Below are 25,850 nucleotides of genomic sequence, written 5' to 3' on the forward strand. Positions count from 1 at the left end.
AATATTAATCTTGTGACAAGGATTTTCCTGAAACTCGCTGGGATGGGCATGTTCGAGGTGCGAGTAGAGAGCGAAAAGGAATAAAACAAAGGAGAATTGTCGAATTCGTTGGAAATGTGTCGAAGAAATGGAACACACTCGAGGTTACAATAGAAGTCTCGTACAGATAAATATCCCGCCCAATTATCAGTTCTGCAGTTACGGTAAAACGCGTGTGTAACCGATGGATGACATCGCATATATAGATGTGAATATAGATCGATCTCAAAATTGGAGACGAAACAGCGAAACAATTGCATTCATATATGTGGAGAGAGGCTGGGAAAATTCGGATTCTCCTATCGCGAGGCACAGTTGAACTGCGGAGCTTCGAAAACAAAAGGTTTATTCGCAGGCAATTTTTTTTCGATACTCATTTCTCACGAATTATTCGGCGAATCTCGAGCACGTCTTTTGGAACACTCCGTACATTTATATTCCTCTTTCTCTCTCTGTCGTTGCCGCATCCCCTTTGCTTGCGAGAGATCTATATTAATTAGTCGGGTGCCCTCTCAATGTGACGAATGAGTCCCAAGGCGTGTGAGCGATTCGATCTCAATAACCTCGTCCTATTCGTACGAATGGTACTTTCGCGAAGGACGCGGACAGTAACAAGAGCAAGACGAAGAGGATGACAATCGCACATCGAGTATTTCAATTATCTCGATTCGCAAATTAGGAGTTATGGAACGCAAAAGTTTCGATTGGAATGTCTTTCGGGAGAGAAAAAAATGTCACACATTACCGCGAGGATTCCGTTCCCAATGAAAGCCATGTTTTTAAAACTGTTCCGTCAAATACACGCGGAGCATTTTTTTCATTTTCATATTGAATTACTGTTAGAACTCAAAAAATGGTGACCCCAATTTTTCTACACGAGGATATAACAGATAACTAAATTTTCTGTCTTCTTCTTTGTTTGTTTTGTTTGTGGTTGGCTCCGGTCTACGCTCTTAGAGCTTCGTAAATTTTATGTCGTTATATAAATCGAACTAAAAATTCAAAGACATTTTTTCGTGTAGCGGTCGACTTGAGAAGCTGCCAAATCGGCGCTCCGCTGGTAATTAATATTGCTATATATAACGCGGTGGTGAAAAGTGTCGGTAAAGTAGTTGCCACTGTGACGATCGATGGCATAATAGAAAAATACATTAAAATGAATATCGTGCCAGATAATCACCGTAGCAGAGACTGGTTGATATTTCAATTCAATCAATCGAATCTACCGGGAGTAAATCAGTTTTGGTGCATTCATTAACTCGACGAGGGTGATGATTTAACATATACCGTTCCAGTGTCGAATTGAGGAACGCATGAGCCATCATTTTCCAAGGGACAAGTGTAATTTTCTTCTTCTCCTTCATGGCTATCTCCCAACCAGGTGCCTTGTATAAAGTGATGTTTCGTTCTTCGAACGAACGTCGAGCGAACTAGAGAAGATTTTGTCGAGAGTCAAAACCAACAAACGGAGGCCACCTGTCTATTGGAATTGGAAGCTTTACCAAATTTTGTTTTTTCGACCGGTAGACAGCATTGAGCCTTCAATTTTACTCTAATGAGACTAATAATTAATAACCGTTGAAAGACGTTTGGTATTTCAAAAAAATTCAAAAAGTAAAGTCTCGAAGTGAAATTCACTTATCCATAAAGGCGATATTAGTATACGTATACACTTACAAGGAAGCATGGAATAATCATCACTGCCATCTTGTTTGTATACATTCTGCGTTTGTTTTTTCTCAGATCGAAACGTTATAAAGTTGTGTGATTGCTAAAAATTCTTTGTGTTGGGTGATTTTCCATACAAAAAGAAAGACAGTGAAATTCTACGTAAAATCAACGCGGCGTGCCGCATGACATTGGCCGCCTCAAGGTCTGTCTATTAATATGCCTATATATAAACATACGAACGCATATCCACTTGTCAATGAGTATTGAAGCTTCGCGTAGAATTTTCATAGCGCATTCACGTGTTATTCTTCTGCATATCCTCTCTCACGGTTATTTGCGAATTATATTGACATGTCTACTTTCCCATGTGTCTTGGCATTACAATAGTGTAAAAGTTGAATATTTTCACAAGTTTTTTTTTTCGAGCGTTGAAAATAACCATACATAATCCAATAAGCATTTGACACTTTCTAGAATTTTCTTGCTATTATGATTCCTGAAGTGAATTATTTCTCGTTTGTATAGTGAAAATAACAAACATCACGTTTACATGAAAATTTATTCTATGATATGGATTGAAGGCAGGCAGTCGGGCAGGTCCATTGTCAACGGTCATAGTTAACAAAGCTCCCTGCATGCCATGAGTTCCCATCACCACTTGATGAACCCATCTTCCGGCGAGGTGGAACATACGAATTTTCTCTCCGAAGATATCGGCTCTCTTTATCTGACAGATGATTATTCAGACGTGACTTTTCTTGTCTGTGGTCAAAGATTCAATGCTCACAGAGTTATTCTTGCTGCCAGAAGTCAATATTTTAGAGCTCTCCTTTTTGGAGGATTAAAGGAGTCCATGCAAGATGAAATTGAACTCAAAGGCACTACTCTATCGGCATTCAAGGGTCTTCTTAAATATATTTATACGGGTCACATATCCCTGGCTAGTTTACGAGAAGAGGTAAGGAATAACTAATTATGTAAGAAATTTGGAAATTCAAAACCAATATGGACTAAGGATAACTGTATCTATTATATCAAAGTTATTAAAATTTCAACCATTTGGGAAAAATAACTCACAATTTGTCTATTTTTTTAAGGTAATCCTAGACATTCTGGGCCTGGCGCATCAGTATGGATTCCAGCATCTCGAAGTTGCAATTTCCGATTATCTTCATGATATATTAAAAATAAAAAACGTGAGTTTGATTTTCGATGCGACTCGCCTCTATCAGCTGGATCGTTTGACCAAAGTTTGTCAAGAATTCATGGACAAACACGCTCTTGAAGTGATACAACACGAAAGCTTCTTACAATTGAGTCCAAATGCTCTTTCCGAGCTTGTTGCCAGAGATTCCTTCTACGCACCCGAAATCGATATTTTCACTGCTGTGCAGGCATGGATCAAAGCAAATTCCGATGTGGATCCTTCCAAAGTGTTGGGTTTGTTTTTTTTCCTTAGATCAATTCAAACAAATCAGCGGTATATTCGGATGAAAAACGTTTACTGAAATAAATAGTGCTTAGCCTCCTTCGAATCTCGTGTCTATATCAAGAAATATTTTTTCTCTTCTTAAGGTCAAGTGAGGCTGTGCCTCATAGCAATAACTGATTTGCTGAACGTCGTCAGGCCGACAGGCCTCGTCTCGCCAGAAGCGATTTTGGATGCGATCGCTATTCGCACACAAACGAGAAACTCGGAATTAATCTATCGGGGGCGTTTGCTCGTTGATGAAAATGTTGCACATACTAGACACGGGGCGCAAGTATTACAAGGGGAAATGCGAAGTTTTTTGCTCGATGGTGATACCCATAATTACGATATGGAGCGAGGGTATACATTATGAACTTTTCTTAAAACTTTCATTGAAATTACAGTTCGATCTAGGTTAATTGAATAATTATTTGATCTATTGTTTTTATTCAGGTATACGCGTCACGCAATAACGGATTCTCAAGAACATGGAATACTCATTAAATTGGGCACTCAAAGTATCATCAATCACATAAAAATGTTATTATGGGATCGTGACTTACGTTCCTATTGCTATTATTTAGAGGTAAATAAGTTTGATTAAAAATACTGAACGTCATTGAATTATTATTTTTTTAAATATGGATGGGATTCATATATGAAACGTTTGGTTACTCGTGGTTGACACTTTCAAGGTCTCCATCGATCAAAAAGATTGGGTTCGTATAATCGATCACTCGGAGTATTTCTGTCGGAGTTGGCAGTACCTTTACTTCGAGCCAAGAGTTGCTCTTTACATTCGGATCGTCGGTACAAACAATACCGTCAATAAAGTGAGACTTGCTAAACTTGTCAAAAATTATAGTAATATATGTGTATAAGAAAAAAAAAGGACAGAAAACTAAAAAATATTTACGTTTTTTGAAGGTATTTCATATCGTGAGCTTCGAAGCGTACTACACAAATCATACAGAAAAACTGTACAAAGGTTTCGTCGTTCCAACGCAAAATGTTGCAACGATGGAACGAAGTGCGAGTGTTACCGAAGGAGTTTGCAGGTTTTTATATTTATTTTTATGCTCGTGAATTTTAGCCATTTTTTTCTCCTCTTCTGGATTTACAAGTTTGAACGATTATTAAATTTGTCAGATCGCGAAATGCTCTATTGAACGGGGACACCTCAAATTACGATTGGGACAGCGGATACACGTGTCATCAGCTCGGTTCTGGTTCCATACTCGTTCAGCTTGGTCAGCCGTACATAATTGATTCGATACGGTAAATTATTTCATTAACTAATTTTTTCGTCTCAATACAAATGAATCGTAGTGCTAGTATATTGACTCATGATAAAATTATAACATAAATATTTTATTTCGGTTCGATTTGTTCATCAGGTTGTTGCTTTGGGATTGCGATGATCGTTCGTATTCGTACTACGTCGAGGTGTCGAAAAATTTGTGGGATTGGGAGAGAGTCGCGGATAAAACACGAGAGGCTTGTCGTTCTTGGCAAACTCTGCGATTTCATCCGCCCCGACCCGTCGTTTTTATACGTATCGTAGGAACTCACAACACGGCAAATGAGGTGAGACCTCGAATTCACACGCATGTTTTACAACGAAACGTAGAAACGAATTGGTTGGCATTTCGACAACTTTATTTGTTCAATCATACTTCGCTAGGTTTTCCACTGCGTGCATTTCGAGAGTCCGGCTCAAGTAGACCCGGACGAGGATAAAAAATCTCCAATGAGAAAAGGTGGAAGATCGCACGTGAACGAACTCGAAGGAATTCCGCCACCTCCGCCTCCGGAAACAGCGACAGAAGCAGTGAATATCGATCAAGATGACAGCGGATCGAATCACGGTTCCACCGCATCAGCCGCAATCGCCTAAAATGAACGCACACTAATTCGCTTGATTTTTAAATCATTCGTAAGACCGAAAATACACACGTACGCATACACACACTCGAAGAAAGAAAAACGCGTGCGTGAATATCGATATTGCTCGGTGTTGGACTCGGCAAAAAATTATCGTCCCCTAAAACGACCGCGTCAAAAATAATGGTGGATGAGATTCAAGTTGATTGAGAATATTTTGAGATCTTTGTTAAAATCATACGATAAGAAGGAAGGAAAACGAAAACATATTGTATACGAAATTCATTTTTCTTCGGTAAAGATTTTTTATCCCGGTTTCGACGTTCGAACCCGTATTTGTTATAATTTTATTTATAAGCGTGCGGTGATTCTCACGCGACGGTTTTTTAATCTATCCCGAACCCCGTAAAACGACGAGTATCATTCGACATTGCGGCTTGAGAGTTTAAGAAATGAAAATCATGAGATTCAATAAAATTGTTAAATGAAGAAATAAAGGAAATGTTCTCACCGGCGGTCCCTGTCGTGATCGAATAGGGGATACACGCGTGTTTGGTTCATCAGTATTTGTCTTTTTAAGCTTTTTCTCTGTCTCCGTAGTTACTTTGCGTTAAACTCGGTTTTAGATAACGCAAAAAAAACAAATGCGATAAAATCATGAGGAAAACTCACCTATCTGTAAATATAGCGTAGTAGGATCTTTATTTTTCTAGTCACCTCCTTATTGCGGTGAGAATACGTTACCGAACAGCTATACATAGAATTTAATATAAAAGTTAATAAATACGGAAATCAATGTATGATACTGTTAAAAATGAAAAAAAAATAATTCCTAACAATTTCCTTAGCGACTCAAAAAATGCCACACCAATCTTCGAAAATTATTCAATTTATCTGCCAAAATTCTAACGCTATGAATATTTTTAATTTTATTGGATGATTTAAATTTTTTTGACGATTCGGTGAATACCTCTTCGTGCATTGATAAAATTATGACAATCGTTCGGTGTAGAAAAATGTGATATTTGAATAATTCCGAATGGATATTGGATAATTTGTTCGGTTTGTTTACGTTCGTCAAGCGTTCACGCTTGGTCGCTCAGTTGCGTTTTGGTTTGGCTTGGACTCTGATTGGAGAAATCGCTTCGTAAACGCTGTAGCGACAGCGGAGTGGGGATAGCCAACGAGAGAGAAGGGGGGACGGGCCGGAAAAAGTGTGTTTCGAAGATATGTGGGAAGTTATCTTCATGACGGGAACCGCATGGAGCAGGGTAAGAGAATCGTAGAGGAAGAGGGGGAATGAGAGGATCGTGGAGGAAAAAGGTAGGAAGAAGATCGAAGACCGTTCCTGTAAACGTGAGTAATTATACCAACGATTTTTTTTACAAATATGATTGCGCGAAATATGAAAAGTGGTTTTGATATTACAAGTGTATATGTTCTGTAATTATTTATAATAATGTATTTAACAGGTTCAATTTAATTTACTGAATTTATTGCACGAACAAAATTTACAATCTCACCAAAAACCATAAAAATCTCTAATCCCATATTGTGCGTGTATATCACAGCCCGCGTGTCCCCGTATCTTTTCTCGTTATCAAGTTAAATGTTGTGGGAGCGTGTGAACCCGCGTACGTTATGTAAACGCGAGTTGTGCGAGAGTGTGAAACCGTCGCGGGGAGAATTGTCCCCGCAGAAAACAAAAAGTGTATAAGTTGTATATCATCCTCTAGAATATTCTTTCTTTATGCTTTATTTAATAAATTCTGTAAATATATTTCTTTTGTTTTAATAGTTTGAGCGATCCTTTCCCAAATCCCGAAACCCAAACATTCGGGACCCGTATGGGACCGGAATTCATTTATTAATTATTTCTTTAATCACTTTAATGTATTCAGAGTTTCCAAATTTTGTAATTCTTCAAAATCCTACACCTATACATTTTGAGTTTTCTCAATTTTAAATGATTACACTCTAAACAGTCAAAAATCCAAAATTGATCAGCCAAGTTCAAGTAGGTGAAGGCCGCTGCTGCAAAAAGCATTTTAAGTTGGCAGCAGTGATTTCAAATATCTGCCTTTCACCGTTGTGCGCGAGAGACGCGGCAGGATGGATACTGACGCTTACTTAGTGGCAAGAATTCTTGATTGTCCTTATACACCGGTTATATACGTCCGAAATTCGTTGTTACAGTAGTAAAGTCGCGATATCTATGCCCCAACGAATTAATTCCTTTCGAAGTGCAATTCTCTAGACATTTATAAACATTGTAACCTTCGTGCAAATATACTCCTACATATATCGATCTATGTATATAACTGTGCAAACTCACGTGTTTTCGAAGTGGCGCGCGTTGTCAAAACACAACAGCAATTCAAGAGTACTCGTCTAATTCTATTCTTGTAGCTGCTGTTTATTCGAAACAAAGTTAATCAAGATAAACGCAATGGAAATTAAAGAATTTTCCATTCCTTTGGATAAGGATGAGTTGCTTCGTGCACGGGCCAGCAGTTATTCTGTCATCGATATTGTACCATCCGGATCACTTGCTCAAGCTCTCGATGGTAAAACCAAATTATTATCATCAACTTCGAGACTTTTTCGATGCTTTGACACTATCGACAATTGTAATCCAATAGGACCTGATTATGACTCTTGAAAATCACTGTACTGTATTCTTTATTGTTTTTTTATAAATACCCATGGAATTCTGTTTATTTTGCAGCGACGAGGCCTGCTCTGCAGAAAGATGGACCAAAATTTATACTCAATCATTTTGATACCTTCTTCTCAGTTATCATGCATGGCAAAAAAGTACACTCCAGTTCGGTTATGCGTGCTTTCGATAGGATTCTCAAAGGTAATGTTTAAGAATTTAATTCAAACTGCATTTCGAACATGCTTTCCATCCGATTCAGTGCCACCCAATTCCTTAACAACTAATTAGTTTTTTTTAAATAAATTACAGCAACAAGTATGTTGATTGAAGAAATGGAAGTTTCATTTGACAAAAGTAATGACATACTTACCAGCGAGAATCGGCCTTTGTATCTATGCATTAATAAAATGTACGCTTATCTTTTATCATCACTGGCGTGCTACATAGAGGATGATATTTGTAAAAATTCTGACAGTGGCAACATTGGGAGAGTATGTGTTGATATTTGAAATTTTTCCTGCTGGTGTTTCAAATTGTCAGTTAAATATCATATTTTACTTTGAATTTTTATGTGTCGATCTGATTTTTCCAATAGAAAAAGAAGACTAAATCTGACGCCGAAGAAGAGTGGGAAATTGGGAAGCAAAAAGCCCTTGAAATTATATATAGATGGTTACAGTTGCCATTGCATAAATTATGGACACCGCCAATCGTGGAAGATTTGTTTGTCACGTGAGTCCAAATTTTCTTTGATCTGTAAGATCATACACATAATATGACATATTCATTGCAATGGTATTGACTTTCAGGGTTCTTGCACAATTTTGCTATAAAGTGCTTGAACAAAACAGAGACGCCAGGCAGAAAGATATTAGAGAAACGATTTTTAAGGCAAGCAGACATTCGCTTATTAATGAATTTAGCTATCTAGAATTCAATGAAATGTTTGTAATGTTAATTCCTGTGATTTTAACAGATTCTAGGGACTCTTGTCAAAAGGTACAATCAGGGTATAACTTGCGTGGTGAGAATAATTCAGGTATGTTGGTTCAAATTATCTATTTTTCATTGACATCTGTAGAAAAAAAAAGTAAAACAAAACGATCACAATAATATCATTCAAAAGTTGATTTCATGCTTTAATGTGTAATTACAGTTGGTTAAATTATACGATGGTCTCTGCGCTTCTTTGGCTGCTGGTGTGGTACACATGGTATCGTCAACCGGATGTGTAGGTTTTATTAAAGAAATGGTATGCGAAATTGGTCAGAGTGAACCTGGCGAAGCTGACGCTCGAAATATATCAACGTTTCTCGAGACTATAGCTTCTTCTCGAGCTGATCTCATTCTTCCTATTCTCGACGACATAGCGGAACATTTAACCAGTGAGGTAATTATTGAATCATCAATTTCCTTTTCTTCACAAACACTAGCTTCGTTTTTACCCAATTTTCTGAACGACCGAGTCTGTATGAAAATATTTCGTTTTTTTACTTTTCAAAAATTCTGTGTTTAGTCTTATTCAATGCGGAATTGCGTCCTCGGGGTCCTTGGAGCTGCTGTACTAGGTGCGCTGACCGGTGATGACTTGGATGACAAAAAGAAAGAACAACGTGACGATTGCTTGAGAAATTTGGAGGAACACATTCTCGATTGTAACGCTTATGTTAGATCAAAATGTTTACAAATATGGCAACGTCTGTGCTGTCAGGGTGCTGTTCCTCTTCAAAGACAGTGCAGCCTTTTGAACGCTACTGCTTTGCGTCTCGAGGATAAAAGTGCAAATGTGAGGAAACAAGCTCTCCAATTGTTGCGAGCACTGCTTCAAGGCAATCCTTTTGCCGCAAAGGTATATAAAGATCTCCGATGGCAATAGAATATTTTTTTCCATCGCTCATTCAATTTAACCGAACATGATAAAGGTTCATTTGCATTTTGATATTGGTTTTTTTGTAGCTTGACCAAACTAATTTCAATCGTCAACTGGAAGAAGCAACCACGAAGATGCGTGAACTACAAGTTGCTGTAGCGAGTTCGAGCACACGCGGTGATCCTCATCGATTAGAATTATGGAAAGTGCTAATGCCTGAAATACAGAAAGCCATAAGTAAAATAGCCGCCGAAAAATCAGGTGCAGAAATTTTGGCTGTTAATTTTATTCGATTATTCATTTTTTATACATTTCCAAATAGTCATTTAATCTAAACCACACCTTCCGTTGATAGATGATGAAGAAGATGAAGAAGATGAAGATTCGGATAGAAGAAACGAGATCGATCCTGATGCAGCGTTCGAAAAGGTTCGCCGATTACTTCTGGAAGAAAAGGTTGAAGAGGCTGTTACGTATCTGAAAAAAATTTGCCACGAGTTACCAGGAGCAGCAGACATGTCGAATATGAATGTCGAGGGCAAAGAAAATTGCTTTTTCCTATTTTTATTTAAGATCTTTGTAGAGTGCGAAGATGGACAAAGTGACCATGAAAATGAGGATCCTCAGAAATCCGGACGTACAGAGGCCCAGAACTCTGCAAAAAACAAAGAACTTAAGCAACGTAAAGAAGAGCTCAAGACTCAAAAAAGACTCGTGAAATACCTGACCGTGAGTCACACATTGATTTGTAGCTGAGCATTGAATGTTTTCGAGACATTTATTTTAGTATAATACGCTCTAAAAAAATCGTTCCCCTTTCAGAATTGTTTGGATTTCGCGAGACAGTTGGAAAATATAATTCCGTTCGTTGAAAATCTGCTTTTCTCGACAACAGCCGGTGACGCTGTCGAAGCTTGTACGTTCCTTGGTACAGCGTATCAGTTTGGCGTGCCAAAAGCTGTCGTTGGCGTACGAAAAGCTCTTTTCCAAGTTATGAGCCGTGATCAATCGGTGCGAAACAATGTCGCGTCTGTTTACAAAGAGATTTATCTTGAAATGAACGAGCCTAATCAATCGTCAAGACAAAAATCACTGAATTCCGTGAACGGGCTTATCGAACTTTTAAAGGGTCTTGAACCTGGTCAAAGTCCGGCTTTGGCCCAGCTCATTACTACTTGGTGTGAGAATAAAGCTCTTGGAGCTCAAGAACTTCAGGTTTATATTTATTTTTATCCTCACTGCTTCGCAAAGAACATTGTCAAGTTTCGTCAATACATTTGCAATGTGATTTTATTTTGCGCTCTTTAGATCATGTGGGAAAAATTTTCTATGAAAATACCCGATACACGACCCGAGGAGAGTAGAGCTGCTCTTGCTTTGTTGACAATGGTGGCCTCTACAGAACCATCCTTACTGAGCGAAGGAAATCTCGATGTCGTGGTTAAAGTTGGTCTCGGAGCTCGCGCCAAAGAAGATTTTCTCCTGGCAAGAGATTCGTGCAGAGCGCTTTTGAAAATCAGACAGAGTTCCAACGACCCGAAGAAAACGCCCATCAAGTAAGAAATCGTCGATCGGCCAGTACTGATCACATAAATACGCAGTTGTAACAAAAAATACAACAAAATTTATGTTGTGAGTAATAATATTTAGACATGACTCGAAATTTTTTACCATACAGGTTCCACAACGATCACCAAATGTTCCAAGAAATAATTTCACTCATCAAGGATAATTTTACCAGTACGAAGGACGATGGATACATATCTTTTGTTACCGACGCAATAAACGTCGTGTATCATGTAAGGAATTTTCGATAGAGAATAAAAATAACCTCATGCGATCAACCATAACATTACTGATAAACATTTGGTTGATTTCTAGCTCGCTAATAAACCAGATGAACTGATGAAAAGTGTCCTGTTGGATATAACTACAAAAAGCAATTTATTCATGCAACAAAGAGAGGAAAGATTGTCTCAAGAGGTCGAAACAGAAAATCTCACGCAAGACAATGGTCCGAGTGTTCATTTGTTATCAAGATTATTATACATTGTCGGCCACATAGCTATTCGACAAATGGTTTACCTTGATAACGCTGTTTATAAAGAATTGAAACGCCGTAATGCTGTCAGAGATCTGAAAAAAGGTAACAAATCAAGAGATAGCGTCTCGACCAATCCTTCGAGTAATCCTGGGTCTACACCATTGAATGCTACGCGAAAAAGCACTGCAACGCCTGCGAGTGCACGACAAACTTTGCGCAACAGAGAGGTAAGAAAATTGGAAATTATTGCTTCCTCGTTAAACGTCGAATCTTTTCCTTCGATTATTTATCACAAGGAAAATTTTTTGTCTCGTAGCAAATGAACAGCACCACTCACGAGGACAACGGGGAAGAAGCTCTTGAGGGAGCAACAGCGGACGACGCAGATGCGGAATTCGTCATTGCAGCTCTGGAAAATGATATCGTGAATGGGAATGGAATTCTCGCAAAATATGTGTCAGTTTAACGAATCAATTTTATTATTTTGGGAAAATTGAATGTTCCGTGATCAGGTAACATTGTCCTATATGGAATTTTTATCGTAACAAATGTTTGAAATTATCAGACCCATCATACTGGACGTTTGTCGTCATCCGGAAAAATACAACGACGAGCAATTGCAGGCATACGCAGTTTTAGCCTTGAGCAAAATGATGACGGTGAGCTCATCCTTTTGTGTCGAATCGCTGCAACTGTTAGTTACGATAATGGAAAGATCACCATATCCAGGAATCAGAGCAAACGTTCTTGTGGGAATGTGTGACTTGACAACAAGATTTCCGAATCAAGTAGAACCGTGGACTGGTCATATTTACGGCAGGTCAGTCAAAAATGACAATTGTTACGATGAAATTCCAGAAAATATCCTGTCAATTTTTTTTTTTCTTATTAATTATTCTACCAAACACTTTTTTAGACTTCGCGACGACAGTGTCAAAGTTCGACGCACTTGCGTAAGAATGTTGTCTAACCTTATTATGAGAGAAATGATAAGGGTCAAAGGCCAAGTCTCAGAATTAGCGTTGACTCTGATGGATTCCGATGAGCAAATCCGGGCCGAGACCAAACAATTTTTCAAAGATTTGTCAAACAAAGGGAACGCATTGTACAATTCCATGCCCGATATCCTCTCACGACTTACCGATCCTGAATTGAATCTCGAGGAGAATGATTTCCAAGATATTCTCAAGTAAGTGTTTTTCATCGAGTTGATCAAATCAATGTTTCTCTTATGAGATTATTTGTAACTCAAATTTTTTTCAACAGATACATTTTAGGACTCATGCAAAGCCAGAGGCAAATTGATACGATTATCGAAAAGTTGTGTTCACGTTTCATTCTCGCTACGACCGAACGCCAGTGGCGAGATTTGTCCTACTGTCTCTCGCTCCTTCAGTTCAGTGGGAAAAGTAAGATAATATATTTCAAAAAATGTATCGAAATCGTTCTCTGCGGTTATTAATTATTAATAATAATTGGTTTTTTTGTTTAATCGAAAGGCATACGTAAACTTACGGAAAGTTTGCCGCTTCTCAAGGACAAGATTCATCACAATTCAGTACAAAAGTCACTCAACACAATAATCGAACACACGAAAAAGAAAGTCGAAGCTAAAGCTGCTTGCATCGAACTGGAGGAGAAAATTCAAGAATTATTAAAAACCACCGAAGCACCGAGCGAACCTCTGGACGATCGACAAGCGATGCCTCCTCCGCCAGTACCAAAATTACGGAAACCATCGCGTAGACAAAAAACTCGAAGACATAGCAGTAGTGACGAAGAAAATGAAGAAGATAATATCAACGACGATGATGATGACAATGATTTGGAAAGCGGTGCCGCAGCAAATAGTAACTGATTCTAATTAATAAACTGCTTTCGGTATTTGAAAAAAAAAAAAATACACGTATACAACGGCGTTTCATTTTCTCAGATAAAAGAATTCTACCATCGAGGAGATCAAAAACTCGTAATGGAAATTTGTCCAGAGTTGCTGATTCAAGTTCCGAATCTGAGGATGGAGAGGAGGAGGAACCTGTGTCATATAAAACTCCGCGAAAAGCATCAAAAACTCGTAAGTTTCAATGTGAGTTTACACTCATCTACAAAAGTTTCATTAGTCCATCAGGAGAGATTAACAATGACAAAAATTTACAGCAAGAAATTCGGAGAAACGGAAAAAACCAACGGAGCCTTTAACTCCAATGGCTTCGAAAACAAAAAGAAACAGACAACAGGAATCCCCAGCTCCGGCCTCATCGCCGGAAACAACACCTCGAAGAACATCCACGAGGACGAAAAGAACTATCTCCAAATTACGTTGATTGCAAACAAAATTTGAATTTTCATAATTCGGGCTCAAGAGCGAGACTGCCTAAGCCGCATATTTCCTCTTTTGTTTTTTATTAGAAAAAAAAATCAAAGCTGTCGGTGCACACCACAGTCATATCAATTGTATCTTCCGTTATTCGTCGTATTTACGGTAGATCCCGACTTGCACTGCGTTTGAATGACATCGAACGCGCTTCGCTCGACGGAGACGAGGCAGTTGGTTGACCACTCGATGACTGCTGTTTGCAAGATGGTTTCACATTGTTTGAGGAACTAGAAGGTCCAACAGGCGTTGGACTTTGGGAAAGCGAAGCTCTATCGTCATTCATTGATTTTTCACGTTCTAAACGTTGTTTGCTGAATTTCCCCATTCCCGGACGATAAATTTCCATTGCCGGTCGATCCTATAAAGATAAAAAGTTTTTCTTTTCTGAATTGAAATATTAATACGACTAGGTTATATTTTAAGAATATTGGATATATTTTTCTGTACTATTCAAATACCAAATGTGACAACGAAGAGAGAAACTAATTATTATTAAAAGACTTACGATTTATATACACATTTTTTTATATACCTTATTGCGGATTCTTCGTTCCAAACGTGGGTCTTTCTTGTTCTTAGTTTTATAATGATTATCATTTCTACGTGAATTTTCGTGTTCTCCACCGTCCAGAGATTTGTGGCGTCTCAAACGATTTCCATCATCACCTCCACCACCTTCCGCCCCACTTTCCAGTGAACTTCTTCTCTGAGCAATTTTCGCATGTTTTTTCATTACCGTACACTCATCGTCTTCGATACTGTCGCTCTCGTGAAACTTTGACCGTGTTTCTCCATCAAAGTCCTGATCTTTTCGTTGATTCAATGTTTCTAAATGCAGTTTTTGTCATAAAAATTACATTACTCACGCTAAGGGAACGAAAGTAAATTATTCAAACGATGTACATTTTTCTATATACTCTACCTCCTGCCAAATCAAGTTCCAATCTAGATCGTGATCTTCCAGTTTCTAAAATATCTCGCTGATCTCTAGAGTCAACAGCTAAATTGTCACTCGTTGAAGGCTCGTCGGAAATTGTTGATTTGATCAAAATTTGTGAAATATCTGAATTTTTTTCTTTCTTCTCCAGAGTCTCACGCTCTTCTCTCTTGTTTGTACCCAGCCTACTTGAGTTTCCTTTGGTACTTGCATCACCACCACCACCACCACCTCCACCAGCGGCCCTTTTACTCTCGGCCAATTTTTTTTTCTCCAATCTCATTTTCTCGTAACTTTTGCCACGTTTCTCCTCGAGTTTCTTTTCTTTAGAATCTGTAGCATCGTCTCTCGCGTCATTTTTTCTTTCCTTCTTTCCATATTTACCCTCGTATTTCCTATCCTCCTTTGTATTCTCTCTATCCTCGAATTTTCTATCTCTCATCTCGGTCGCATCATCCTTCGGGTCATTTTTATTTCTATCCTTCTTCCCGTATTTATTCTCGTACCAATTTTGATCTTTTATTACTGTTTCTCTATCCTTCTCCTCTTTCTTACCGTGAAATCTTTTTTCCTCGTTTCGTTTCTGATGTTTCGAATCTCTGTTCCTTTCCTCCCCTCCTCTCTCTCTGTTCAATGCCTGTTGCTGTTTACTTTGCAATTTTCCATCCCTGTCACGACCACCAACACCGCCGCTACCTTTCTCTCGACCTTTTTCTTCCCTCTTGTTACGTGACTTCGTTTCTTTCGACGTTTGCTTTTCTTTCTCATCTTTTAACAATTCTTTCATCTCACGATTGGATTCTTTCTCCATTTCGGGATTCTTCAATACCTAAAATATAAAATTGTAGTAAATACATATATTTAAACGATTTTTACGACGTACTGCAAATATTTTTGTTAAGTAGCTTCATTCTTGTACCAAAAATGATGCATTCCCGATACTTAAAATTTCCGTTAAGGAAAACGCGAGAGAACATACGTAATAATAATTTGATGCTCCTGTGGAGAATTTTCGTCCGTTGAAAATAATAAGAGTAATATATTAAAAGATTGACATCGGTAATATCGTTCGCTGTATTAATTAATCGCAATGATTTTCTCGTCGATCGGGTACGGCGGTACAGCTCTTAGATTTTGGAACCGACAAGGAGATTTCAGAATATGCAGAGTTCCTATTTTCCCAAACTTGACGACAGTTCGTTTGAGTTCGAATTTTCGGAAAAGCTGCAAAAAAATCGAGGTTGTCGCTCTTTTTTGTTCTACTTGCAAAAATGATTGCAATCAATTCGAATGAATCGCGATGAAAATGTTACTCTTTAGACGCAATCTTCTACATCGCTCGTGTCCGGCAGCGTTAACGCGTCTTCGCGAAAATTCAATTTCGCTGCCTCTTCGTGCCGCGTTGTTGTCACGGAGATAAGAAATTTCACGAGACACGTCATTCGATTTTTTCACACTTCTATGATACAATTTCGCTCCCGGCATACAATCTATCGTTTTCACAACTTTTTGACCTTCAATGAATTTATCAATGTTTTCTGTCTTTCGTCCATCATTCTTCTCGAAGCGACCTTCTGTGAGTGATATTTTCGGATTCGTTTGCGACTGTTTCGACTGAATCGCTTCCGAACAATTTTCATCCAAAGATAACGAATTATCCTGGTTTGAGACGAATTTCACGGTTCGATATTTAGGCTGTGAATTTTTCAACGAATATTCTCAAACATAATTACAATTATAAAATTGGATGGTATACATTTATACATTTGACTTAAATAACGGAGATAATTATAGAAATTATGTGCATCATGTAAATTGTGAAAACAAAACTTAGAGAAAACATTAATATCGCTAAAAGGAGAAATTAACTACATTTATGATGGTACCTTAGAAATGGTCGGCTCATCTTTTGCTCGACGTCTTTCGAGATCGCGTCGACGACGTTCTTCTCGTTTTTCATCTTTGAGTCTCTGTTTTTCTTGCTTTCGCTGTTTTAAATATTCCAACAAAGGGGTCGTAGTAACCTTTTTCAGAGTATCTAACAAAAATAAATTCAAGGTAACCATTGTATCAGAATACATAAAAGAAAAATGTTTTTAAATTTCAAAAAAGACTGTAATGAAAACTTAAGAAAACTTAATAATCATTTTTAATTCAATAATAATCTAATTATTTAATTGCTTACTGTCAACAGGTTGGTAGGAATATTCTGTCTTTGGTTGCGCAGTAGCAGAATCGCCTTCAGAATTTTGTAAGCTTTCCAGAAAACTGATATAATAAGGATCCGTTTCGATGCTTCCGCACTTGACATCCTTTTTTTTGCCTACTCGTTTTTTAGGCAATCTCTGAAACGGAGCAAATTCGACGACCGCTGGATATTCAGTCCCTTTGGCATCAACAAATACATAATTGTCAAATTTTTCACGAAATATAAAAATATCGCGTTGGTCGACAAAATTTATGTACGCTCTGGAGAATGCGTACTGGCCAAGAGCCATATCTGCTTTGACAAAATAAAGATAATCGTGCTCCGGCAGAGGTGATATTTGTTCCACAAATTGAGTTTGACTCATAGATGGTGGCAATCGTCGTACAACAACCTACAAAATCAATAAAATTGTCAAAATCCAACCCTTCAATTCGCCCAAAACATTTCTTTCGCTTTCGCTCTGCTTTAGTGGAAAAAAGGAGCATTGACAGACTTAACCTCAAACTTGAAAAATATGCTCTTCAGCATTTGATTGCGAAAGGGAAAGACATTTGACGATTGTTTTCATCAAGAAAATAGCTTACTTTGGTCATAGCACGACATTTTTCTTTCTTGATATCACGATTCTTAACCACAAGATCTGGTGGTGGATTTGCCTGGGTTTCAGCCTGGACCAGAGGACTGCTTCTCGTACTGCTGCTACTGCTTTCCGTTTGATGATTCTCCTCAGTCATTTTTTTTTTTTAGATTCTTACATCTACCATTTATCTCTCCACTCTGTTCCTTCTCGTACACGTCAACTTTCAATGTCGTATTTATGTCAAAAAATTTTATGTCATTCGATCATCACGTTTTCACAAACGCGGTTGTTTTTATTTCCTTCTTTATCAAACGAGAATGTCCGTCTGTTCAATTCGGTCGTGCGCAGAGTTTACAGTATGGTGGACACTAGCAATTTTTTCTTTTTTTTCTCAACTTGTCATTTTCATGTACATGCATCCGACTCTCAAAGTTCAGTCATTTTGCTCTCGCTCTTTCTTTCTCTTCTCGATAATTCTCCATTTTTTCAGATTTATTTTTAGTCGTACTTCTCTACCGACAATTGAGAAGTTCTACAAAATTAAATCAAAAAATCATTTTGCAACAAAAAAAGTATTTTTGAATTTTTTTTTTCATTCCAAGAAATGTTCAAGATTGTAGTTCAATTTTTGACAATAACTTGTATTCGAAATCTCGCTACTATCACCAAAATTATGCTCATTAAAATACTTCTCAAAGGTATGCTGAACAAAAAATTTCTTCTGTATCGTCATGTATTTTTTTCAAGAGCTTAATCTTAAAAAAAAAAGTGGGAAAAGGTTGAAATAACGAGACGAGAATGTATTTTTATTATTTTTTTGTTTCATCTTTTGGAAAGGAAAAAAATTCATCATCTTAAAACTCGAAGAAAAAACCATGTCACGATCGTTGTTAGAAAGACAACAAACGTGCGTAAGTTGTTTTACAAATTCGCCAAGTTAACAATAACCGCGTCGATTGATAGCGGAATCAGAACAAAAAAATAAACAAATCAGATGGCTTGTTTTCCTATTTTTTTTGTTGATTTTCGTATTTTTCTTCTTTTCATATTCAATCGGTAACCGAGGATCATTGAACGAAATATTGAACGCAAAAAAGAGGTGAAAAAAGTTGTTCCGTTAAACAAGTGATGATTAATAAAGAGGAGGGGGATGGATATCGAGTCAGAATTGAAACGCGAATGAAAGTACAAGAGGGTAAGTAAGAATAATTGATTGAAAAAATGAGGGAAAAATCAATGGCTGGGAAAAGAAAAAAGAGAATAAAACTGATTCGCGATGGGGGAAAAAAATCGATGTTACGAATAAGATTACTCCTTCTTAACAGCTTGCTTGGCCTGATGAGCCTGAAGTACAGCTACCGCCTCTTCGACCTTGGCCTTGAGAGACTCGCTATGCTCGAGCATATGGAGCAATTCCGAATTATCAATTTCGAGCAGCATACCGGTTATTTTACCGGTCAATTGTGGATACATGCATTGAATCAATGGGAAAAGACGTTCTCCAAGCATTTGTTTTTGTTCTTGGGGTTGGGCAGCTGCCAGCATCGAGGCTGTCAGCGGTTCTTGGCCTTGGATATGAACCGCTTGTTGCACCGGTGCAGGAGCTGGAATCGCCATTGCGTGTGGTGGATTTCTCACGTTCATGTTGTACTTGTAGTTTGCAGTACGATTTTGAGGCGATACGCCAACCGCCGAACCAGGCATCGACCGATTCTGCATGTTTGCACCTCCCACTGCTTGTTGACCTACAATTTTTTCATTTGTTACAATTTTTTCGTCTACGCCAATCATAAAATCGATCGAGCAGTAAAATTCAGCATGGTCCAAGTCAATTTTACGATTTTTACGCAAAATTTAAAGAGTCTCCAATATCGCGTGAGATAACTTTTTGATCAGCTTACCCGGAGCTCACTTTAGCTGAGCAAATCACAAGTTGTATGACATTCGAGTGTACATTTATGTTGTGACTTATAAAGTATTTGGAAAAACTGTTATCGGAATTGCACGAGTACGTGATTAGATACAGAATTACTGAGAATTGATAAGTTATGAGAAAAGTGTCGAAAAGATTACCAGTGATGGGCCTGGCGGAGATAGCGTTCCGCATACCACCAGCTTGAGCGGCTGGTGCTCTCGGAGCTGCTCTGAAGGGTCCTTGCATGGCGGAGAAGCTGGTGTTACCGGTTTGTGCGTTAGGGCGTACTTGATTGGGTTGCGCTCCCCAACGCGGTGTAGCTCGCATTTGGGCCATTTGAGCGGGACCGTAAAAGTTTTGTGGTCTCGGTAGAGTTGGTACGAAGTAATTATTGGCACCGCTGCCTTGATACATCGGTCCCATTTGTTGCATACGGAAATTCGACATACGTTGTATGTATTGCGAGGCGAGATGAGCTTTTCGATCGTCTTTGCGTTGAGCAAGAGCAACGTACAATGGTTTTGTACCGACGATACGGCAATTCATATCGGTAACGGCTTTCGTAGCTTCTTCCGCGGCGGAAAAGCAAACGAAACCAAAGCCCTTGCTTCGTCCATCCTCGAGCATTACTTTGGCCGATGTAATAGTACCGTATTCCATAAATACTTTGCGTAGACGTTCATCGTCGATCGTATCGTCAAGATTTTTCACGTACAGATTAACGCCCTGGTATCGATTCATTCTCTCATTCTTCAATTCCTCGAATTTTCTCTTCAATTCTTGCTGACGCTCAGCTTTCTTCTGTGCACGTCCAACGTACATGCATTTACCCTCGGCTATTTCTTTTCCGTTCAACTCCATTACCGCTTGTTCAGCTGCATCTGGGTCCTCGAACGCCACGAAACCAAAACCTCGTGATTTTCCATCATCCTTGCTCATTACTTTATGACTCGTTATCGTTCCGTACTTCTCGAACATCTCTTTCAATTTCTCGTCTGACATGTCCTCGCCGAAATTCTTCACGTATACGTTCGTGAAGAGCTTTGCTTTCTCGCCCAATTCCTTTTCGCGCTCTTTGCGCGGAATGAATTTACCAACGTATACCTAAAAACGTCAAAAAACAAACATAAACGGGATGGACTTTTTCTTTTTCAATCACACAATTTTCCTTAGGTTTTTTTTTCAAACATGCCAACTTTTTGAAATCACACTAGAAAAATGTATACTCACTTTCTTTCCATTGAGCAACATGCCGTTGACCTTTTCGATGGATTTGTTAGCAGCTTCCTCCGTTTCAAAGTGTACAAAACCGTATCCTTTGGACAAGCCGTTCTCATCCTGAGCCACTTTACAGCTCAGTATGTTGCCAAAAGCAGAGAACGTGTCGTACATTGCTTTATTGTCTATACTCTTGTCCAAATTCTTGATGAATACATTGCCCACGCCTGATCGTCTAAGCGACGGATCGCGTTGCGACCACATTATACGAATAGGACGGCCTCTCAGAATATCGAAGTTCATGGTATCCAAAGCTCGCTCGGCTGCAATTCCATTAATTTTTGAGATTCAAGAACCATCATTGAAATCGATTCATGCAAAAAGCAAATTACATTACTTAATCTAACTTTTTTATAACTACTTCAACACATAATCTTTGGAAGTTATCTCAAAGATACAACTCTTGGTAATATAGTGAATCAGTTTGATTATTAATATTTCATTGCTATTCATTGTTTTTTAACTCTTTGGAAAGAAAAAAATTTTCAATTATGATGTTCTAAAAAAGAATTTTTCAGATGAATCTTATAAATGAGAATACAGAATTTCCTATTCATCAAGTTTACACATTCATGGCAGATAACATTGTAGATCCAAGTTGTGACCAACTACAAAAATGCCCTGTCAGCTCATACAGGACAATGATAAAAATAGGCTCGAAAGAAATTTCGAAGTGAGGTTAGGTAACTGACTCATGCTCAAAAAAATACCCTAGTACCGGAAGTAAGGCATTTTACTTGAAATTTTAAGGATAAAGGTACAGAATGCTCTGACGAATTTAACGAACAATCATTTTCTGCCAGAATTATATATATCACAACATTTCTGAAAAAAAAAGAAGTAGCAATTGATCATTCTTCATCGATAATTTTCCTACAAGGCCTCCTTTGTTTCGTATAAATTTTTATGCCGATATTCGGTAAAAAAAAACAAACTTTCACGAGCACGCTGTGAATGGACTGTTGAAAAATATTTAATGCTTCGTATATGCAAGACATATGCGCATAAATGTAGGAAACATAACTGTCCTCCTCGATCGTACGTCCATCGAAAGAATTTTCTGCTCTGCTCATAAATACATGGAAAAATTTATTTATTCAAAAATGGTGGAATGACGAATCTGCCGTTTTTTTTTCTAGATAAATTCTGAGAACAAAAAACGAGACATGACGAATTGTTGGATTTCCGGTAAAATAATGGCGATAGGCGCGAGTTTCATGCGTCGATGACGATGACCGCCATGGTTGCAGGAAAGAGAACGTTGGACAAGCAAAGAGAGCAGAAGAGGGAGAAAAGAAACTTCCAATATGGAAGCACGGTCGCCTGTGCACGTGTCGAGAATGCGCAAACGCCTCGAAATCGTTGGCCACATGTGTGTGGTCAAGATACGTTAAAACAATGAAAAAAACGGAAAAGATGATAGTGATAAAAAAATGAATCATATTAGAATAAGCAAGAAAGGTGCAAAAAAAATTTCAACACTCACCATCCGCCGGTTGTTGAAAATTAACGTAGGCATAACCGAGAGAGCGTCGTGTAATGACGTCGCGACATACGCGTATCGACAATACGGGGCCAGCCGATGAGAATTTCTCAAAGAGCATCGCTTCGGTAATATCGCCTTGTAAATCACCCACGTACAGAGACGCCATTGGATAATTAGGTGCTCCCGGATTCATGATTACTCTTGTACGATACCGAATAGGTTCACAAACACTTTTTTTCTATTACTTTCTTGTTTTTCCCCCCTTAACGTAGATCTCGCGTGGAAGATTTATAACGAAAAAAATCACCTCGTGATTGCGCGAAAGTTGGTAACGATGAGGAAAGAGAGCTCTCGGCGTGTAAAAAAAAATTCACTCGATTTCGGACCCGTGGGAAAGGAAAAAACGTTACGTTTTCCCCTTCAATATGGCTATTGCTTTCTCGACCAATATAATTTATCTCGTACCACGTCGCGCACGTTTCTTATTCGCCTCACGATTTGTTGAACGCAAAATTATTATTCACTTTTAAGTTGTTATTTTTTACTTTTTTACGTATTTTTTTTCGATTTTTTTCTTTTTCTTTACGTTGGTCTCTGTTTCTTCTCTTTTCTCTTCTTGGTTGTTCTTCTCTTGTGTATGTTGACAACTTTTTTTTTTATATTGTAATTAACTTTGCGGTGTCGTTCTGCAGTTACGGTTTTTTCGTCTACGGTTTTTCGATTTTTTTGGTTTTACGTTTTTTTCGTCTTTTTTGTGGTTTTTTTAAGTTTTTAAATTTTTTTTTGTATTTTTTTTTTATAGAAGAGTTATATTTCACGAATGGAGGTGGGTTGTGTGACCTATTTTTTGTTTAAAAAGGAGACACAACCACACGTGAACACAACTCTACTCTTAATGAGGAAGAGGCGTTGAAAGTAGTTCGGACTACGCTTATATACCCGACCGCGTTACAACCCAAGGGTGCACGAAAAGTAGTCCCCAGCTCTTACCCCCACTTTTCTATATGACACGACAAAACCCTATCCAACTGCTGCTGCTAAAACACACTGCTACTACTGCTGCTGCTTTCTCCTCCCCATTTCGATTCTTCCGATCAACGACGCGCGCGCGGCAATTGTTACGCGCGTCCAATCATTCGAGTCATTCCCCCGCCATCTTATTAAACTAGACGCCTTTTCCCCCCAAAAAACGATGTTAGTTCCGATGGCGCTAGTCTACTAAGACCAAATTCGTAAATCTGCAGACACGACTTTCACCGACTATTCATTGTTTTACTCCCATAACTTTTAGTAATTTTCCAATCCAGCAAAACATTAGAATTGATTTCGAATTAATTAAATTGTTAATGCGTACTGTACTCGAAGCTTCACATAACCCGAGCTTTTTTTACGACGTTGTTGTAGCCAAACACTGTTTCTCCCGCGACTTCCGGTCTAGTATTACGGTCCCCCCGCAACCGCTTCGTAATGCTAGGTAATTTTCGACTTCAACCGTAGAGGCATCTGTCGACAAGATTGTAAACCGCTGAACAATGTAATGAAGGAATAAAACCAAGAGTAGGCGATCTATAAAGACGAAACGAAAACGAAAATGTTCGTGATATCACATTTTTTTCAGTATTCCACGCGTAGTAGCAGACGTCGTACCGAGATCGGAAATTTGGTATTAAAAAGTCAGCACATTATCAGAAATGGTTACACCTATACCAAGACATTTTCTGATCAGTGAGTTGTCAAGAGTTGTAAACGTTGAGCTTTCACAGTTCAATTCGTTGCTGCTTCTAATATAATCTTTTGTGAAAGGCATTAATTTGAGGTGACGATTTTTCTTATATAACTTTGTGTTATGCCTTTTCAGATACCGGATTCAGAAAGTGGTGCTATAATTTGTCTGGCTTCAACAGATACGGTGAGATTCCATCATGGAAAAATTTTACCTGGATTCATTCTTTATCCATTTTTTTCCTAAAATACGATTCATTTTTGTAATGTTTAGTCGATAATATTTAAACCAAGTAATGTTATAGTTTCTATCATTTCCAGGACTCATGAGAGACGATCTTTTGACAGAAAATGAAGTTGTAAAGAAAGCTTTGGAAAGGTTGCCCCAGGATGTGCTGGACGAGCGCAACTTTCGTATGATAAGAGCTATGCAGTTGAATTGTCAAAAAATCGTTCTGCCAAAGGAGCAATGGACAAAGTTTGAAGAGGTATGACAGAAAAAACCTTGAGAAAAAAAACAGTAGTATGAGATTACTTCTATCGTCACACGTTATTTGGTTTTTTCTTTGTACCCAGGATGTTAGATATTTGGCACCGTACATAGAGGAAGTAGAAAAAGAAATGAAGGAGAAGGCTGACTGGAACAAGGAATAAATCTGCCACCTTCCCTAGTGTAAATGCAAAGAGATAGTTAATAATATGCAACATTGATCTTTACTTTTTGGTCAATCACGGTGTTTACCTTTCTAAAAAATTAATGTGAAAATTACGTCATTGATCATGATTTATTGTCAGTTCGGATATTGATAGCTATAATATACTCAAATTATCCATCTGTGACTACAACTTCTGTACTATATGATCATGTCAATGTAAAACCACTTGAAATAATAATATTGTGTTTTTAATTTGCGCATACAGCCCTGCATTCGACTGTAGTACATTGAAATTTCATTTTTTTATAATATTTCATTTTTGCTATGCGAGCGTCAATATCTCAAAGTGTCATTCTATCCCTACAATTGCACAGCGACCTAACGATTTATCCTCAGTCTTCACTTTTTGTACAGTTCAATTTTTTTTCAAAAGAAGAATGGTCATAGGGAACTGAATGCTGATATTGATATATTTTCATGACAGTTTAATCGTGGATTTGCGACACGAGCAATAATTGTTTTTGAAAATTGATGTTAAGTACAAATATTACTTTGGACGTACAACGCGTCTCTTTTCGCATTATCAAAAAAAAAACATTAACAATTTCCAAGGGTTATCAAATATTGATAGCATATGTTGTCATGACAAAATAAATAGTTAGATTAAAAAATTACACTGATTTGATATTTTTTGAGCTTTAAATTCTCAGTACATAAAAATATATATCGAGAAATGATCAATTTGCAGAATTTAGTCACACATAAATACGTGATATTTTACATTTGGAACACGAGTGCAACAGGAAATCAATATTTAGAATAATTTGCATCAGTCGGTAAAAAGTGTGGATTTATTTTGATGGGCGGAAATTATTCGGATCGTGCGGCAAATACGAAATGCTGATATGCAAGAAGAAACGAAGCAGGATTCAGGAACCGCCGCCTAGAGGATATATATGAAGGGATAAAATCGCAGCTTGCAGCCACACGCACATCCTCCTGACACGGTTCACCTTCCAACCGGTGAAGGGGAAAAACTGCAATATATA

The 25,850-nt window shown here is 38.1% G+C and overlaps 5 protein-coding genes across 9 annotated transcripts; 3 read left to right on the forward strand and 2 right to left on the reverse strand.

Moving 5' to 3' along the window:
- The first annotated feature begins 1,460 nt into the window (after positions 1-1,460).
- BTBD9 (BTB (POZ) domain containing 9) lies at positions 1,461-5,865 on the forward strand. Of its 4 annotated transcripts, none has more exons than XM_043428697.1 (10): positions 1,461-1,912; positions 2,292-2,668; positions 2,808-3,150; positions 3,286-3,541; positions 3,635-3,767; positions 3,877-4,014; positions 4,109-4,239; positions 4,331-4,459; positions 4,579-4,768; positions 4,866-5,865. In XM_043428697.1, exons 2-10 carry the CDS (start codon positions 2,351-2,353, stop codon positions 5,076-5,078), a joined length of 1,851 nt encoding a protein of 616 aa, XP_043284632.1. In that variant the 5' UTR covers positions 1,461-1,912; positions 2,292-2,350; the 3' UTR covers positions 5,079-5,865. The 4 variants fall into 4 exon arrangements, with proteins under 4 accessions (XP_043284632.1, XP_043284633.1, XP_043284634.1 ...); XM_043428698.1 differs by having other exon boundaries at positions 2,296-2,668; XM_043428699.1 differs by lacking the exon at positions 1,461-1,912 and adding an exon at positions 1,943-2,039.
- A 1,292-nt stretch (positions 5,866-7,157) lies between these two features.
- On the forward strand, positions 7,158-14,098 carry Cap-D2 (CAP-D2 condensin subunit). Of its 2 annotated transcripts, XM_043429167.1 has the most exons (21): positions 7,158-7,632; positions 7,794-7,928; positions 8,037-8,218; positions 8,323-8,459; positions 8,537-8,618; positions 8,704-8,766; positions 8,884-9,117; positions 9,244-9,576; positions 9,684-9,858; positions 9,953-10,326; positions 10,420-10,812; positions 10,906-11,153; positions 11,276-11,396; positions 11,479-11,868; positions 11,958-12,097; positions 12,207-12,461; positions 12,558-12,830; positions 12,908-13,050; positions 13,141-13,491; positions 13,575-13,715; positions 13,799-14,098. In XM_043429167.1, exons 1-21 carry the CDS (start codon positions 7,515-7,517, stop codon positions 13,963-13,965), a joined length of 4,455 nt encoding a protein of 1,484 aa, XP_043285102.1. In that variant the 5' UTR covers positions 7,158-7,514; the 3' UTR covers positions 13,966-14,098. The 2 variants fall into 2 exon arrangements, with proteins under 2 accessions (XP_043285102.1, XP_043285101.1); XM_043429166.1 differs by having other exon boundaries at positions 12,207-12,830.
- LOC122416338 (UPF3 regulator of nonsense mediated mRNA decay) lies at positions 14,028-18,403 on the reverse strand. Its single transcript, XM_043429169.1, has 6 exons — positions 17,749-18,403; positions 17,141-17,555; positions 16,842-16,993; positions 14,941-15,784; positions 14,551-14,846; positions 14,028-14,376 (listed from the first exon to the last, which is right to left on the reverse strand). The coding sequence occupies exons 1-6, from the start codon at positions 17,896-17,898 to the stop codon at positions 14,119-14,121; spliced, it is 2,115 nt and encodes a 704-aa protein (XP_043285104.1). The 5' UTR covers positions 17,899-18,403; the 3' UTR covers positions 14,028-14,118.
- A 140-nt stretch (positions 18,404-18,543) lies between these two features.
- Positions 18,544-23,341, reverse strand: pAbp (poly(A) binding protein). Its single transcript, XM_043429172.1, has 4 exons — positions 22,424-23,341; positions 20,890-21,200; positions 19,818-20,763; positions 18,544-19,489 (listed from the first exon to the last, which is right to left on the reverse strand). Exons 1-4 carry the CDS (start codon positions 22,614-22,616, stop codon positions 19,053-19,055), a joined length of 1,887 nt encoding a protein of 628 aa, XP_043285107.1. The 5' UTR covers positions 22,617-23,341; the 3' UTR covers positions 18,544-19,052.
- A 648-nt stretch (positions 23,342-23,989) lies between these two features.
- LOC122416342 (cytochrome b-c1 complex subunit 7-like) lies at positions 23,990-25,039 on the forward strand. Its single transcript, XM_043429176.1, has 4 exons — positions 23,990-24,148; positions 24,282-24,332; positions 24,467-24,633; positions 24,722-25,039. The coding sequence occupies exons 1-4, from the start codon at positions 24,115-24,117 to the stop codon at positions 24,797-24,799; spliced, it is 330 nt and encodes a 109-aa protein (XP_043285111.1). The 5' UTR covers positions 23,990-24,114; the 3' UTR covers positions 24,800-25,039.
- The last annotated feature ends 811 nt before the right edge of the window (positions 25,040-25,850 follow it).

The sequence above is a fragment of the Venturia canescens genome, chromosome 9 (genome assembly GCF_019457755.1).
Source record: "Venturia canescens isolate UGA chromosome 9, ASM1945775v1, whole genome shotgun sequence".
NCBI classification, from domain to species: Eukaryota; Metazoa; Arthropoda; class Insecta; order Hymenoptera; family Ichneumonidae; genus Venturia; species Venturia canescens.